The following is a 17,970-nucleotide window of genomic DNA, read 5'->3' as shown; positions in this document are numbered from 1 at the left end:
TCTCAAAAGATCATGTTGTATACTTTAAATATACACAATAATTTTTTTGGCCCTGAGTTTTGTACTCAGGGGTACTTTACCACTGACCCATATCCCCAGAAGTTTTGATTTCTTATTTTGAGACGGGATCTCGCTATGTGGCTCAGGCTGCCTGGAACTTACCATGCTCCTGCTTCAGCCTCCCAAATAGCTGGGATTACAGGAGTACATCACCACACCAAGCTAGCGTGTAGTTCTTTAACACTATACTGCAATTGCCTTTTATAATATAAGTCCTTATTGCTTAGGGGATAGTCTTCTAGAGTAGAACTCTTCCCAAAGGAGATAACAGCCAGAGTGAATCTTTTTTTAATATTTTTTTACTTGCAGATAGACCCATTACCTTTATTTTATTTGTTTACTTTTATGTGATGCTAAAGATCGAACCCAGTGCCTCACACGTGCTAGGCAAGCACTCTACCATTGAGTCACAACCCCAGCCTCAACCAGAGTGAATCTTGAGGAACAAAGTTAAATTCAAATGAATTAGGGGAGGGCTGGGGAATATGGCTCAGTTGGTAGAATGCTTGCCTCTCATGCTCAAGGCGCTGGGCTTAATCCCCAGCACCACACACACACACACACACACACACACACACAAAATGAATCAGGGGCTGGGAGTGTAGTCCTGTGGTAGGATGATTGCCCTAGCATCCCAGAGCTTTGGGTTCCACCCCAAACAAAAGATGAATTAGGTTAATTGGGTTACTCATAGGTCCAGAAGGAAGAAGGGCATGGTCCTCTGAGGACACAGAAAAAAAGACTGTAGAAACATGCAAATTCAGCTGGTAAGGAGGATCAAAAGTTTAAGGTCATCCTAAGTAACTTAGCAAGACCCTGTATCAAAAATAAATAATAAAAAGGAATAGGGTTTAGCTCAAGGGTATAGCACTCTGGGTTCAATCCAGGTAGCAAAAAAAAAAAAAAAAAAAAAGAAACATGAAAACACCAGATCACAAAGGCTCATACGGAGTCCTCATGGGAAGAGACAGTTTGAAGATATGAAGTCAGAAACCAACAACAGTAATGGCAAATGTGGAGTAAATTGTTCCATGCTACTCCATGCCCACAAAATTCATTTCTATGTGGTCCCTCTTTGAGGCACAGGGCCGTCGTATGCACTACTATGCACACACTTCCCTGTGCCTGACCTTCCAACACTTTTGTGTAGTGTCTCCCTTTAAAGGAGTATTTCAGGACACCTGGAAACCAACCAGATTCAGAGGGTTGTCTTGCCAAGCAAACTCGGATGATTGCTAGCAAATACGTTCTATTTAAATGTAGAAGTCCTCCGGTTATGTCCTAGGCACTGGTCATCAGACAAAAACATTCTCTAACCTCCTCACTGTGACATTTCCCATGTCTGACTTCACCATTCATCTTAGCAGACTGCAGAAAGACATGAGGAGGAACAAAAACACATCACTGGACACCTCGGTGACAAATTTCATTCTCCTGGGCTTGTCTCATCCCCCAAATCTAAGGACTCTCCTCTTCCTGGTCTTCTCCATCATTTACATCCTGACTCAGTTGGGGAACCTGCTCATTCTGCTCACAGTGTGGGCTGACTCGAAGCTCCATGCCCGGCCCATGTACATTCTTCTGGGAGCACTCTCATTCCTGGACATGTGGCTCTCCTCCGTCATAGTTCCAAGACTTATTTTAAACTTCACTCCTGCAAGCAAAGCTATCCCATTTGCTGGCTGTGTGGCTCAGCTTTATTTCTTTCACTTCCTGGGCAGCACTCAGTGCTTCCTCTACACCTTGATGGCCTATGATAGATACCTGGCAATATGCCAGCCCCTGCGCTACCCTCTGCTCATGAACGGCAGGCTATGCACCATCCTTGTGTCTGGAACTTGGGTGGCTGGCTCCATCCATGGGTCTATACAGGCCACCTTGACCTTCCGCCTGCCCTACTGTGGGCCCAACCAGGTGGATTATTTTTTCTGTGACATCCCGGCAGTGTTGAGACTGGCCTGTGCTGACACCACTGTCAATGAACTTGTGACCTTTGTGGACATTGGGGTAGTGGCCGCCAGTTGCTTCATGCTAATTCTGCTCTCCTATGCCAACATAGTCCATGCCATCCTCAAGATCCGCACTGCTGATGGGAGGCGCCGGGCCTTCTCCACCTGTGGCTCCCACCTAACCGTGGTCACAGTCTACTACGTCCCCTGTATTTTCATCTACCTTCGGGCTGGCTCCAAGAGTCCCCTGGATGGGGTAGTGGCTGTGTTTTACACCGTCGTCACTCCATTACTGAACCCCCTCATCTACACCCTGAGGAACCAGGAAGTGAAGTCTGCTCTGAAGAGGATAACAGCAGGTCGAGGGACTGTGAATGAAAATAAGTAGCTACGGGCTCAGGGGCCATCCACACCACCATCACTACCACTGTTTTCAGCTGCTGCTGCGTGTGACCAATGCTTAACAGAAACTGGATTAAACTGAACTCAATGTAATTCTACAAGGAAGAAAAGCTTCTGATGCTACATTCGATCCCAATAAAGTGTCGATAGTTGTCTGACCCATCCCTCAGAAGTATACATATTCTGGCTATGCGGAATGAATGCTTTACCCAGGAGGAGGGAGAGTCATTCCAGGCAAATCTGGGGGAAACAAGGTCAGGTGCAGTAGTCAGCTACTCGGGAGACTGAAGCAGGAGAATCACAAGTTTGAGAACAGTCTGGGAGATTCAGCAAGACCCTGTCTCAAAATAAAAGGGTTGGGGAGCACTTGTGTAGCTTGCATGAGGCCCTTGTTTCAATTTCCAGTACATGAGAAAAAATGGGGGTAGGGAGGAACCAGTATAGTAGGGCCCCATTGCCTGTCATCTACTTGCACCCCTCCTAATTTCCCAAGCTGCAAATAGATAAAGCCAGACCATTTAACTTGGAATTTAAAGTTTTCCATATATGACCTCTGCACACTTCATCTCCCAAAACATCTCTAGCTCCTTCTTCTCTCTCAACTTCATTAATTTACCTGCCATTCCTTAAACACTCTCTATACTTTTCTGCTCTGAGACTTTGATTAAGATAGTCCCTTATGTGGTAAATTGGGGTTTTATGCTTCTTTCAAGGCCCAGGAAAAATCCTCATTTCTACAAAAAGCTTTCTCTGGTTCTCTTAGTTTTGACTGATATCTTCTTCCTGTATTCCTGTAGTCCTTTGAATTTTGTAATGGTGCTTCTCCTTGGCTATACAAGAGTCCTGGAGAACAGAAAGCAGGTTGTATTGGTGTTTTTGTGGCAACACCCTTTTCCCTAATATCTATCAGTAGCTACTTGTCATGGAGTTGGCTATCTGTCCACTGAACTCCTTTCTCCCTTTTTTCCCTTATTAGACAGTTGGAGTTAGAATGTTACTGCCCTTCTGTGAGCCCACAATAATTTAATAATGTTGGAATGGCAATGTTTTTTTAAAAAGTCAGTAGTGAAATAAATAAAATCATATTAAATAAAATCCTGAGTTAACAGGCATGAGGTTTGTATAAAACCTAAGTTTGGATAGTAAACTGGTAACTCACAGATGGAGCCTGAGCCTGTGCTGGGAACTTCCTGTGCAAAGGTGTAGGACAAGATTGCCAAGTTGCTATGGATCTGCCCCACCTAAAGAGGTTCTGTGCAAGGCACAGGACTATCATTCTTAACCCTGAGTTTAGACACCAGCTGCCAGGGCTAGAGAATTATGAGCACAAAAAGATAATTATAATTGTCTGCCAATACTTTGCCCTTCAGCCTGCCTGCTTTGAAGAAACTTTCTCACAGAAAACCCTTCTGATAGGCTGGAGTTGTGGTTCAGTGTTAGAGCATTTGCCTAGAATGTGTGAGGCATTGGGTTCAATTCTCAGCACCACATATAAATAAATGAATAAAAAATAAAGGCCATAATAAAATTATGGCATTTGCAGGCAAATGGATGAAATTGGAGAATATCATGCTAAGTGAGATAAGCCAATCTCAAAAACCAAAGGATGAATGATCTCGCTGATAAGCGGATGATGACACATAATGGGGGGTGGGAGGGGAGCAAGAATGGAGGAAGGAGGGACTGTATAGAGGGAAAAGAGGGGTGGGAAGGGTGGGAGGGAAGGGGAAAAAATAACAGAATGAATCAAAAAACATTACCCTAGGTAAATGTATGATTACACAAATGGTAAGCCTCTACTTCAAGTACAAACAGAGAAACAAGATGTATCCCATTTGTTTACAATAAAAATAAATTTAAAAAAATAAAAAATAAAAAAAATAAAGGCCTATCAACATCTAAAAAAATTTTAAAAAGAAAACACTTTTGATGACAAAACCTATATAATAAATGAATGAACTAGCTCTGGGTCATTGTTCCTCCATCAGAGGACAGTGTCCCACCTGGTCCCAGCCTTCTCTCTATATATATATGTTTGTCTATATTTTCTAATCCCCCATCGCCACTTGCTGGTTTCTGAATTAACAGCTGTGCAGGTCTCAACAATACCTCTTTACTGTTGTCACAGGAATGAGAGGCTATTAAAGCCATGAGATCTCAGGTTCATACTTAAGTTCAATACATAAGACCTAAGTTCTCTCTTAGGGGTATACATATCATTACTAATGTCATCAATAAATATAAATACTCACAGGAAATACAACATGATTGTTGTGGAACAGCAGCTAACAAGGACTCAGTCGATTTAAATACACAGCAGGGCATCAGTTCAAACCATGAAACTAGAAAAAGTTGTGAACAACTTAAAAAGCCATAAACCTACCCCTGTGCATTGTCCCACCTCACCAGGTACCTCCTCACACACACAGGTTGTCATGACAAACCTGGACCCACACAATTAACAATTTCCTTTCTGAAAACTAATTCAAGTGAAATCTCCTTCCTTCCTGAAGTCCTACCTTTTCCTTCCCTTCTTCCTTTGGTCTATCAAAAAGACTTCCATCTTAGGAAATCTTCACCACCTACACCTCAAATAGAGCATTAATCTCCAGGATATATAAAGAACTCAAAAAACTTAACACCAAAAAACAAATAACCCAATCAATAAATGGGTAAGGAACTGAACAGACATTTCACAGAAGAAAAAAATATACTCCATCAACAAACATATGAAAAATGTTTAACATCTCTAGTGATTAGAGAAATGAAATTAAAACTACTCTAAGATTTCATCTCACTCCAGTCAGAATGGCAATTATCAAAAATACAAGCAACAATAAGTGTTGGCGAGGATGTGAGGGAAAAGGTACACTTGTACATTGTTGGGAGGACAGCAAATTAGTGCACTCACTCTGGAAAGCAGTATGGAGATTCCTCAGAAAATTTGGAATGGAACCACCATTTGATCCAATTATCCCAGTCTTCAGTTTATATTCAAAGGACTTAAAATCAGCATACTGCAGTGACATAGTCATGTTTATAGCAGCTCAATTCACAATAGCTAAACTATGAAACCAACCTAGGTACCCTTCAACAGATGAATGGATATAGAAAATGTGTGTATATATGTATATATATACATACATACATATACATATATACACAGTGGAATATTACCCAGTTTTAAAGAAGAATGAAAATGGCACTTGCCAGTAAATGAAACTGGAGTATATCATGCTAAGTGAAATAAGTCAATCCCAAAGAACCAAAGGCCAAATATTTTCTCTTATATGCAGATGCTAATTCACAGTGGGAGTGGGGTAAAGAATAGAGGTACTTTGGATTACACAGAGGGGAGTGAAGGAAGGGGAGCAGGTGTGGGGGTAGAAAGGGTAGTAGAATCAATCCGACATTATTACCCCATGTGCATATGTGATTTTGCAACTGGTGTATCTCTACATCAGGTACAACCCAGAAGAATGAGAAGTTATACTCCATTAATGTGTGATGTATCAAAATACATTCTACTGTCATTTATAACTAATTAGAACAAATAAAAATGAAAAAAATAAAAAAGAAAGAAAATACTCTAATCTTATCAGCAGGATCTTAGCCAGCATTGTTACGGAAATGATTAAACCATACTAGATAAGAATGATTGATTCACCCTCTGACTATTTCAGACATCTGGCCATTATATTGTTGAGGGATACTAGGGAAAGGCTTTTCTGGAAGGACCCAGGGTTTCTGCTGACTTTAAAGAGAGTATTCTCTGATCTAGTCCTAGTATTCCGTTAGAGAGATATAATGATCTAGTGGAGTAGACAGAGCAAAGGTTTTAATGAAAGACACTAGATTTGAATCCTGATTCTGCCACTTACTGATTACATGACCCTGTGCTAAGTTCTCATCAAATTCTCCGAGCTTAATTGCCTCATCTGTAAAATGATATTAATATCAGCCTCAATATTTTTGGATATGGATTAAATAAATTAGCATTTATAAAGGTCTTAAACATAGTAGGCATGCAATAAATGATAATAAACATCATCATCCTTGTTCAGTAGAGTAGCAGTATAAATATCTGAAGATTCTAAATCAGGAAATGTCAAAAATTTGAGAACAGGGGCTATAGGCTGAGATTGCAAAACCTGGATGGCTATGAAACCAGAAAAATTCTCTGGTGAAAATGGACAAAATCCCCTACAGGAGGCAGAGTGAGCAGTCCTACTAGAGGTAACCAATGAGACCAAAAAGATATGTTTTAAAAGAATTGACTTTTCATCAAAGGAAGACATGAAAAAACAAAATGGAGATTCACTGAGTAATCACAATGGTACAGCACATAGTTTGAACCAAATGGTGCCTCTTTCTGGTGGGGAAAATAAAATACCCCAGTCCCCAGAGCTGCCCTACATTTAAATTCACTCCCAGTTTCTGACCAGTCCAAGTCTCCATGAGGTCTGGCTCTGGGGCAGATCCTGTTTTTCTAGACAACCTGGCTGTCAGAATTTATATATTTTGCACTTTCCACATGTAAATATACAATAGAGTTTTACCTAAGCTAATCTTAATGTATTTCTGTTCTTTGTCACCTAAAAAAAATCAAGACAATAAAAAGAATCATCTTTATTAATGGTCATTTGAAGATGACCTCCCAGAAACATGCAGAAAGAGATGAGAGGAAGAAAAAAAATGGATTTCCCAAGTTACTCCTTAATTTAAACATGATATTTGTGAGGAAGGAAACCACAAATCCAAAGTCAACAACAAGCCTCAATAAGCCCCAAAGACTGTGTCCCACCTGGTATTATAAAATAAGAAAATTTAGAAAAATAAGGAGGTCTCCCAGGAAATAGATTATAGGTATTATCTTGCCTTATCACAGGGTGCTATTACAATATTCCCTGAGCTAAAGGTCTCACACACCATAAATGACCCTTGGGAAAACAAAAGAAGCAACAGAACACAGGAGGGACCAACTTAGTAGTTACCTTCAGTAGGAGCCACAAATCTTCCCCCAGTTTATAAGGAAACTAGAAGAGAATACCCACAAAAAGCAAGCAAATAAGAATGAATTCAAGTTTCAGTAGTTTGGTCCTGGACTTTTGATTCAGCCAAAACTGTTGGAGTCTCCTGCCATGAGTTCTTCACGAGAACTGCTGGCCCTGTGAGATACTGACACCTCTCTAGCAACAGATTTGCATCCCTTCCCACAGATTGCAAAAGAATTTTCAGTGAATGCTGACACCTCCAGGTGAGGGTGACTCCTTCTTCTCCAACTAGAACATGCCACTGTCCTAATCCCATTTCCCAGAGTTAAATATCTCCTCTAATGTGCAGGGGTACTAAAAGAAAAGGAAGGTATTCCCAAATACAGAGTAATCATTAGATATAGACATATGTTAGGTCCAAACACTGTATAAGAGGTTTCTCCACTCTTAGTCACCTCATCAGCCGATGCCTTTCTTTGTTTAGTTACTTAATATAATTTTCTTTCTGGTCTCATAGAAATTTTCTTTCTGTTCTGCTAAATCTAACTATACAAAGTACCATTTAGCCTCTTTAATTCAGGGTGACACTGTCTCTCCACACTTTTCATTGGCTACATTTTTCTCCAAAGATATTCCCCATCAACAGTTCATTCACTGCCCATCTTTAATACACACCAGACAAGGGAAGAGCATCCTGCTGTTCTGTAGCAGTTCCTCCTTTGCTCCATTCTGTGTGCTCTTGCCAGGTCCCTTCTCCCCCATGTAAGACAAGTTTTCTGTGTAATCTGATTTCTATATTAGTGAATATTTTAAACAGGCAACTCAAAGTTATTGCTAATAAAGGTTTTATGTTTTAATGGAAGCTATTAATCTCATGTCTCAATTTAGTACCTCAGTGTTTTCTCATTACGTATGTATAAACTCATTCAATGTAACTCATCTATAGATTATTTTCAGTTTAAATGTCTTACTGTAAAATTCAGAAAAGGACAGTAGGCTACATTAGTTTTCTAAATACTTGAAATTCTTTTTATAAATAAAGAAAAGAAAATGTGCCTTGAGTTGGTTTTTAGAAAATGGATTTTCTAAGTTTTCTTCAGGGTCACTTGAGAGATAGGCTGACTGGAATAAGGGATGTATTTTAGAATGAGAAGTAAACAAAAGTCATCTGCTGAAATAGAGCTAAGCTTGTACCCTTTGCCTCATTAGAAGGTGTCCAGTCAGGTGTGGTGGCACATGCCTATAATCCCAGATACTCTGAAGGCTGAGCAGGAGAATCCTAAACTCAAGGCCATTCTCAGGAACTTTGAGAGACCCTGTCTCAAAATAAAATTTAAAAGAGCTTGGAATGTAGCTCATTGGTAGAGAGCACCTGGATTCAATTCTCAGAAATACTGCAAAAAGGAGGAAGAAGAGGAGAAATAGAAGGAAAAGGAGAAGACATAGAAGGAGAAGGAAAAAAGAAGGAGGAGAAGAAGAAGAGGAAGAGAAGGGAAGAGGAAGAAGGAGAAGAAAAGGAAGTAAAAGAATCAACACATTATAGGTAGAATGGAATTCCCTATGAACAGCAAATTTTGTAGAAGAAATAATCCTTGTCAGAGAGTAATTCAGAGAACATTCCCTAACACAAGCATGACATTGATCTGGAAATGTAAGGAAAAAAAATAATTAGGGCATTCTAAAAAATATGTTATTTAGGAAAATACTTTTTTTTTTAAGGTGTCATTGAAAATAACAAAGGCAATCTAAAAGAGATATATACTCAGGAAAAAAGAGTAAAACTTTATCAATGTGTCCATACTACTGCCCAAAGGAAAAAGACGATGTATCTGAATGTTGTGAATGTTGAAGAATCCCCTTAGACAAAGATGTGTGTGAGTCTCCAGGCATAATTCATCAGATCCTATTGCAGCCTAAATTTATTGTGCTCCATCAAATTCCTTTTGCTCTCATCCAAAACTCAAAACTACATAGCTGATTCCTAATTTCACTTCCAATTATTAATAAATAGCTACCCTGGGTAGTAGACACAGTATTTTAATCATAAGAAAGAGATCTTAACCACTGCAGATGAATAAATGGTTATTTTTATAAATCATTCTTTCAAATACTTTGAGTGAATTGAATTCCCAGAGCTTGATTCTCCCAAGGAGATATGACTGAATAATGCTTCTAAATCTGAGAAACTTAACATCAGACCTCAGTGATCCCAAAAAGAAAAGCACCCTATAATACCCAGAGTAGAACGGCTGCCTGAGCTCACTCAGCCCAGAAACACTGGGCACGGCCATGAATTTCTCAAGAATTTGGGTGGGAATGTGAGCCCTCTGCACTCTCTGAAGTTGGGGAGTGAGAGAAGAAGTCCCGTATGATGGCTGTGGCATCTGGAAAAGCATGGTCACCTTTTTAAAGATTGACCATTACTGCTTTCCTGTGATTAAAATATTTAAAACTGAAAAATCATAACACTTCTCATTCATTTGACAGAGGACAAATGGCATGGGATTAAAGGATTTACTGCTTCTTTGAGGGGACTCCCGCAACAGAGGTGGTTAACTAATGAGAACTAAGCTTGACAGAGCACGAATATAATGGATTTAGAGTATTTGAAAATTGTTGATTATGACTACCCATTATTGTTTGCTAACTGCCAGAATTGGGTCCACAGTTTCATTCCCCATCCTCATAGCTCCAATGAGGAAATCAAAACCCAGAGATGCTGTGAAATTCACTCAGACCAAGAAGCAAGCAAACGACCAAGATTCATTATAATGTTCACATTTGGGGTTTTCAGTAGGAAGCAGGACCACTAGTCCATAATGTCTTATTCCTTGACAATGGTTGCCATTTGCCTGCTCTCACAGCCCTCTGACCCAGGGCAGAATGCTACCCTGCATAGGAGTAAAGGTGGAGAAACCATTCATTAGGGAGCTTCTGACATCCCTATTAATCTCACTCTCCTCCTTCTGAGTAAATGCAAACCAGTCCAGAGGGAAAAAATCAATCAAACCATTTCAATTTCTTTGATATCCCACCTCAAGGGCTTTTTTTATTCAAAATTTTTCATTCTTAATTGACAACAATTGTGTTCTTTGGGGGATGTAATACAACAGTCTGATATATGTATACATTGTGGATGGTTATTTCAGGCTCATTAACATATCCATCACCTCACATATTTATTTTTTTGTAGTGAGAACATTTAAAATCCATAGCAATTCTGAAGTATACATTAAATTATTATTAATCATGCCTACCATGTCGTGCAATAGATCTTGAAAATTTATTCCTCCTAAACCACTGAAACTTTGTACCCTTTGATCAACATTTCCCCATTTGCCATTGCAACCCCCAGCCTCTAGTGACCACGAGTCAACTTTACTTCTGCAAGTGAGGCTTTTTTTAGATTCCACATATTAGTGAGCTCATGTGGTATTTGTCTTTCTGTGTCGGCTTATTTTACTTAGCATAATGTCTATAAGGTTCATTTGTTTCGGCAAATGACAGAATTTCCTTTTTCTTTAAGGTTAAGAAGTATTCCATTGCATGTATGTACCATGTTTTCTTTATCCATTCATCCATTGGTTGTATCGGTATCTTGACTATTGTGAATAATGCTGAAATGAACAGGGAGTATAGATACATCTTCAAGACACTGCTTTCAATTCCTTTGCATATATACCCAGAAGTGAGACTGTCAGATCATAGCAATGATATTTTTAGTTTTTTGAGAAAACTTCATACTGTTTGTTATAGTTGAGGTATTAGGTATCCCCTAAAAGCTCATGTGTGAGACAATACAAGAAAATTTAAAGGTGAAATAATTGGGTTATGAGAACCTTAACCCAATCAGTGCATTAATCCCCTGATGGGGATTAACTGAGTGGTAGTGTAAGGATGTGACTGAAGGAGGTGGGTGACTGGGGCATAGCCCTTAGGGTATATATTTTGTCCTTGGTGAGAGGAGAAGTCTCTCTCTCTCTCTCTCTCTCTCTGTTTCCTGGTATGTTGTCTGAGCTGCTTTCCTCTGACACACCCATGGTGTTCACCATGATGTTTTGCCTTACCTGTAGCCAAGAGCAATGGAGTTGACCATCTATGGACTGAAGTTTCTGAAACCACAAACCCCAAAATAAACTTTTCTTCCTCTAAAATTGTTCTTAACAGGCCAGGCACAGTGGCACATGCCTGTAATTCCAGCGGCTAGGGAGGCTGAGGCAGGAGGATCATGAGTTCAAAACCAGCCTCAGAACAGTGAGGTGCTAAGCAACTCAGTGAGACCCTGTCTCTAAATAAAATACAAAATTGGGCTGGGGATGTGGCTCACTGGTTGAATGCCCCTGAGTTCAATTTCCAGTACCAAAAGACAAAAAGAAAAGAAAAGAAAAAAGAAATTGTTCTGGTCAGGTTTTTTGGTCACAGCAGCAAAAAAACTGACTAAAATACTGTTTTTCATAATGGCTATCCTAATTTACATTCCTACAAACAGTGTAAAAGGGTTTCCTTTTCTCTACATCCTCACCAACACTTATTGTCATTAACAGGTTTTTGTTTTGTTGTCATTGTTTGAAGTACTCAGGATCAAACCCAGGACCTCAGGCGCACTAGGTAAGCAAGCACTCTACCACTGAGCTACAACCCCAGACCTCTTTCCTGTTTCTATAATTGCCAGTGTAATATGAGTCAGGTGATATCTCATTGTGCTTTTAACATGCATTTCCCTTATGATTAGTAATGTTTAGCACTTTTTATAAAACTGTTGGTGTTTACTGGTCTCCTTTTGAAAATGTCAATTTTTGCCTGGTTTTTAACCAGGTTATTTTTTTACCACTGAGTTGAGTTCCAAATATATTTGAAATATTAACCCCTTTTCAGATGTATGACTTGCTAATATTTTATCCTTGTCTGTGGATTGTTGCCTCACTATTACACTTGGCTGCACAGAAGCTTTTTGCTCTGATACAATCCCATTTGCCTGTTTTTGTTTCTGTTGCCTATGCTTTCAGGGTCCTATGGGGAAAAACAAATAATTGCCAAAATCAGTGTTGCAGAGTTTCCTCTGTGCTTTTGTTTTTTGTTGGTGGTGGTAGTGGTGATGGTGGTGGTCATTTTACAGTTTCAGGTCTTACTGATTTCAGTATATTTTTTCCCTGCAGGGCCTTGAACATACCAGGCAAGTACTCTACCCCTGAGCCATGCCCTCTGCCCTATTTTAGTTGACTTTTTATATAGTAATAAAATAAGGGTCCAGTTTTGTTCTCCTGCACATGGATATATAGTTACCCCAACAGCATTTATTGACAAAACTATTCTTTACCCATAGTGGAACCAAAAAGAGTCCAAATGGCCAAAACAATGTTAAAAGAACAAAGGCATCACATCACCTGATTTCAAAATATATTACCAGCCAGGCACTGTAGTGCACACCTCCTATCCTACTGATTTGGGAGCCTGAGGTAGGATTAAAAGTTCGAGCCAGCCTGAGCAACTTAGTGACTGTCTCAAAATTAAAACTTAAAAATGGCTGGGAATGTAACTCAGTAGTTGAGTATCTTGGATTCAATCCCCAGTACAAAAAATAAAATAAAATAAAATAAAGAAATTTAAGAGTTCACTATCTCAAGTCTTTTCTTTCTTTGAAGAAATGCTAGTCGAGGGATTATACTTAAGTGTATGTGTGTGTGTTACTGGGGACTGAACCCAAGGGCCCTCTGTCACTGAGCTACATCCCCAGTCTTTTTTTCTTTTGTATTTTGAGACAGGGTCTCCCTTACTTACCTAGGTTGCCCTCAAATTTGTGATCCTCCTGCCTGAGCCTCACAAGTTGCTGGCACTACAGAAGTGCACCACCACATCCAGCTTGGACTAAGAATTTAAAAATAATTCTTCCACACAGAGCTGTTTGCTCTGCACTTGCTACCCTCTCATCCTGTTCCTTACCTTCTCTAATCATCGCTGCTTTTCCATTAATCTCTGACTTCTCACTGCAACCTTGCCTCTTTTCTTTCCTCTCTCTTCTCTCCTCTCTTTCTTGACTGGGTCTCAAGGTTAAATGATTACAAATGAGGCAAGCGAAATCCCAAGCACCAAGTACCAACCACAGTGCACAGTGATGTTCATGCCCTGTTTACTTGTATACTTAACAGCCTCCTGGCATTTTCCTCCTTTGAACGGTATAGAACTTGGAGAAAATATTTGCACATCATAAAGCAGTGTCACGCCCAACTAGCCATTCAAAGGAAATTCTACTTCGTTCTCTCTACAACAAAGGGTAAAAGGAGTTCCCTCATTTCCCATGTAAGTTTTTGTCCTGGCAGAGATAAGAATGATCCAGTGGCCTCTGAAAGATTCTGAACTGGAAGAGCATCTCAGGCAGAAAATTCCCTTTCCCATAAACATCAGATTTCCAGGAACCCCTGGCCTGTGCTGAAACGACAGTCAATAACTATGTTTTAAAGACTTCCGGACATAAACCCCTAGACAGAAACTTTTTCTAAGACCCAGGGAGTTTTTAAGTCTTGCCATCACAGCGCCAAAACAGCTACAGACAGTATATTTAAAAAATGAATATGGCTGTGTTCCAGTAACATTTTATTTATAAAACTCCTGCCAGAGAACATATCTTCTCCCAATTGGCCATCTCTCTTCAGAAGAGGGGAACTTCTCTGCCACTACCCCAAGTTTCTATAATCTCTTTCTCTAGTTTCCTCTCACTTCCCTCTCATCTCTGTGCTAACTGCTGTTTTGTCCATTCTCTAGGAAAGATCTCTTCGGGAGAATGCAAAGAGTCAACCACACACTGTTGACTGAATTCATCCTGACAGGAATTCCCTACCCACTCAGGCTAAGGACGTTCCTTTTTGTGTTCTTCTTGTTAATCTACATCCTGACTCAGCTGGGGAACCTTCTGATTCTGGTCACTGTCTGGACGGACCCACAGCTCCATGCCCGCCCAATGTACATCTTCCTTGGTGTTCTCTCCATCATTGACATGGGCATCTCCTCCATCATAGTCCCTCGCCTCATGATGAACTTCACTTTGGGTATCAAACCCATCCCATTCGCTGGCTGTGTGGCTCAACTGTATTTTTATCACTTTCTGGGAAGCACTCAGTGCTTCCTCTACACCTTGATGGCCTATGACAGGTACCTGGCAATATGTCGGCCCTTACGCTACCCTGTACTCATGACTGCTAAGCTTAGTACCTTGCTTGCAGCTGGGGCTTGGGTGGCCGGCTCCATCCATGGGACTCTCCAGGCCATTCTAACCTTCCGCCTGTCCTATTGTGGGCCCAACCAGGTAGATTACTTCTTCTGTGACATTCCTGCAGTTTTGAGGCTGGCCTGTGCTGATACCACAGTCAACGAGCTGGTGACCTTTGTGGATATTGGGGTGGTGGTTGCCAGCTGTTTCTCCCTGATCCTCCTCTCCTACATTCAGATAATTCGGGCCATCCTCAGAATCCGTACAGCCGATGGGAGGCGCCGAGCCTTCTCAACCTGCGGAGCCCATGTAACTGTGGTCACAGTCTACTACGTGCCCTGCGCCTTCATCTACCTGAGGCCTGGGACCAACAGCCCCCTGGATGGGGCAGCTGCTCTGTTCCCCACAGCCATCACCCCTTTCCTCAACCCCCTCATCTACAGTCTGAGGAACCAAGAGGTAAAGCTAGCACTAAAGAGAATGATAGGAGGCCCGAGAACCAAGAGCAAGGTTTGAAAGGGTCTATCTCCCACTGGGAAAATCTCCACATTAAGAATGTATTCTCAAAAAAAAAAAAAAAGAAAAGAAAAGAAAAGAATGTATTCTCTAATATAAGCCTTATAAAAAGCAAGAATGAAAGTTTTCATTGTAAATTAATGCACTGGAATGTAGGCTTGTGTACTGGTCTTCTGACATGGGTTTGTGTGAGTCATCATCCTCAAGTGGCATCAGCATTAGGATTAATGCTCTTAACTTGTGAGAATAAGGATCAGATATGTAATTGCAGTGACTTAACTGGGGTCATTCTCCAAATGGATCACATCCTGTCAGTCTCTTTATGACCTCACTTTAAATTCCATTATGATCTTTAAACTCTAGCCCATATTATACAGTGCACATAATTTCAAATGTTTTTATTCACAAAAACTAAACTGAAAAAAGCCTAGAACTCACTAGAATGATTCATGTGGATGATAATAAAAATAATAACTGCAATAATCAAAAAAATGTATTCTAATGTTTAGGTTTAGTGAGGTTCTTTCTTCTTGCTTTTTGTCTTTTATGTGCCCACATTATATCCATACAATAAGATCAAACACAGTTTAAGGTAAAATACAACTTCACAGCAGTTCCTTGGTGCCCCCTCCAGATAAACAGCTTCCAGCTGCTACAAGGGTAAAGAAAGAGACTAAAGTCACTCAGAAGACACCAACAGATGGCACACCTAAACATTCAGAAGACTGGTGTACTGGAAGCATCCAACAGGTTTTCCATTTTCCCGCAATGGTTGGTCAGGTCTCTGTAAGATAAACTATAGTCCTCTTGATGGGGGAATGTTCTTCAACTCTGTTTCAATTAGATTTATACCCTTAAAAGCATGTGCTAGGCAACAAACTAAGGATCTCATGATGTGTGCATCTTTAATCCCCCATCCCCCCCCTGGTACTAGGATTGAACCTAGGCATACTCTACCACTGAACTACACTTGCAGGCTATTTTTTTTTTTTTTTTTTTTTTTTTCCATTTTAAGGCCAGGTCTCACTAAGTTGTCCATGCTAGCCTCAAACTTGCAATCCTTCTGTCTCAGCCTCCTGAGTCATTGCAATCCTTCTGTCTCAGCCTCCTGAGTCATTGGGATTGCTGTGTGCATCTTAACAGGGTCTGGCTTTGGAGACTTTCTGAGGACACTATGGGTGTGTAAAAGAGAGACTAACATGTTGTTTTAGTCAGCTTTCCATCACTGGGACCAAAATACCTGACAAGAACAACTTAGAAGAGGAAAAGTTTAATTGGGGCTCACGGTGTCAGAGGTTCAGATCCATTATCAGTCTGCTCTATTACGCTGGGCCTGAGGTGGTGGCAGAACATCATGGCAGAAGGGCATGCCAGAATAAGGCTGCTCAGTTCATGGCCACCAGAAAGCAGAAAGGGGCATAAGGAGCCAGATACAAACTGTAAATGTCAAAAGGCACATCCCCAGTGACCTTCTTTCCCTAGTCACACTCCATCGGCCTGCATTATCACCCCATACATTAGTCCTTTCAAATTATTAATCCATCTAATAAACTAATCAATGATTAGGTTACTAGCAATGAGTTTTCAGGGGATACCTCATATCCAAACCATAACACACACTTACTCTTTCTTGCCTGCTAAAGGAATAAGCCTCTCTTAAACATGTTTTCACAAACAAACCAACTAATCAATCCAAAAGCAAAATGCAATAAAGTCCATTCAAATGTTTCAATAATAAATTCCCCACACAATAAAAAGTAAATTCCTCACACAATAAAAAGTAAATCTCAATATGAAATTCCCCACTAAAAGAAAACAAGAGAAATTAATCAGGACACCAGGATTGTTTATACAAATTAGTATTCCATAGTAATCTATGTGTGGGTTGATGAACTTTCATGAATTGGTCAGGACCTAATAAAGGTGGTTCCAACCCCAGAGCATCCAGTGTTGTCCTGTTCTTCTGCCTCATTCTCAAGCTTTTAAATTGGATAGTTGCCATAAATGAAACCTTGTTGTCTATAAAGCAAGTCAGTCTAGGCAGATAGTCAATTCTGGTCACGTGAATGTTCATCTCTTAGGGATTAACGAGTTCACCTAATTTATGGAAGAGATTGAAAAACCAACCATTCTCCATAGATGAAGCTGACCCACACGATTTCTTTGTACTTTGTTCAGAGAACAGACAATACACTAACAGTTCCTGAAACTGTAATATTATTTAGCAAATGTCTAATCTTTCAAAATATTTAACAAATAAAATGGTCAAATAATGAATTATAAAATAAGCTTAAGGACTTAAGGGATATAGTTCAATGGTGGGGCATTTGCTCAAAGCTTCAGGTCCTGGGTTTGATCTCAGAATCTCCCAAACCAAAAAAAAAAAAAAAAAAAAAAAACATAAATTTATACTGGTGAGCCAAAAAGAACTTTCCAAATCCTATAATAGTTCCTTTTTTTTGTACTAGAGATTGAACCAGGGATGCTTGACCACTGAATTACCTCCCCAGCCATTTTTTATTTTTTTATTTTATAATAGGGTCTCACTAAGTTTGCTTAGGGCCTGACTAAGTTGCTGAGGTTGGCTTTGAATTTGTGATAATCCTGCCTCAGCCTCTTGAGCTGCTTGGATTACAGGCAGTGCCACCATGCCCTTCATCTATTATAGTTCTTGTATCCTCTTTTCAGAGTGGTTAACATAGTTGTGATTATAACCGACCTTAACATAAAATAACATTAAAACAATCTGTAGGTGTATAATAAAAATACAGATAAAAAATGGAATAATTCTGAAGCAAAACATTTGTTTTACAAGTATGTCAATGGTAGAGCACTTGCCTAGCAC

At 40.0% G+C, this 17,970-nt stretch overlaps 2 protein-coding genes across 2 annotated transcripts; both read left to right on the top strand.

Annotated features, from left to right (window-relative positions):
• The first annotated feature begins 1,440 nt into the window (after positions 1-1,440).
• Positions 1,441-2,397, top strand: LOC124977655 (olfactory receptor 10G2). The gene has a single exon (XM_047541362.1). The coding sequence runs from the start codon at positions 1,441-1,443 to the stop codon at positions 2,395-2,397; it is 957 nt and encodes a 318-aa protein (XP_047397318.1).
• Positions 2,398-14,183: 11,786 nt separating this feature from the next.
• On the top strand, positions 14,184-15,125 carry LOC124977897 (olfactory receptor 10G3). Its single transcript, XM_047541817.1, has one exon. It carries the CDS (start codon positions 14,184-14,186, stop codon positions 15,123-15,125), a length of 942 nt encoding a protein of 313 aa, XP_047397773.1.
• Positions 15,126-17,970: the final 2,845 nt, after the last annotated feature.

The sequence above is a fragment of the Sciurus carolinensis genome, chromosome 2 (assembly GCF_902686445.1).
Source record: "Sciurus carolinensis chromosome 2, mSciCar1.2, whole genome shotgun sequence".
Taxonomy (NCBI): domain Eukaryota; kingdom Metazoa; phylum Chordata; class Mammalia; order Rodentia; family Sciuridae; genus Sciurus; species Sciurus carolinensis.
Note: the sequence above shows the minus strand (reverse complement) of the source record. Positions and strands in the feature narration are given on the sequence as shown.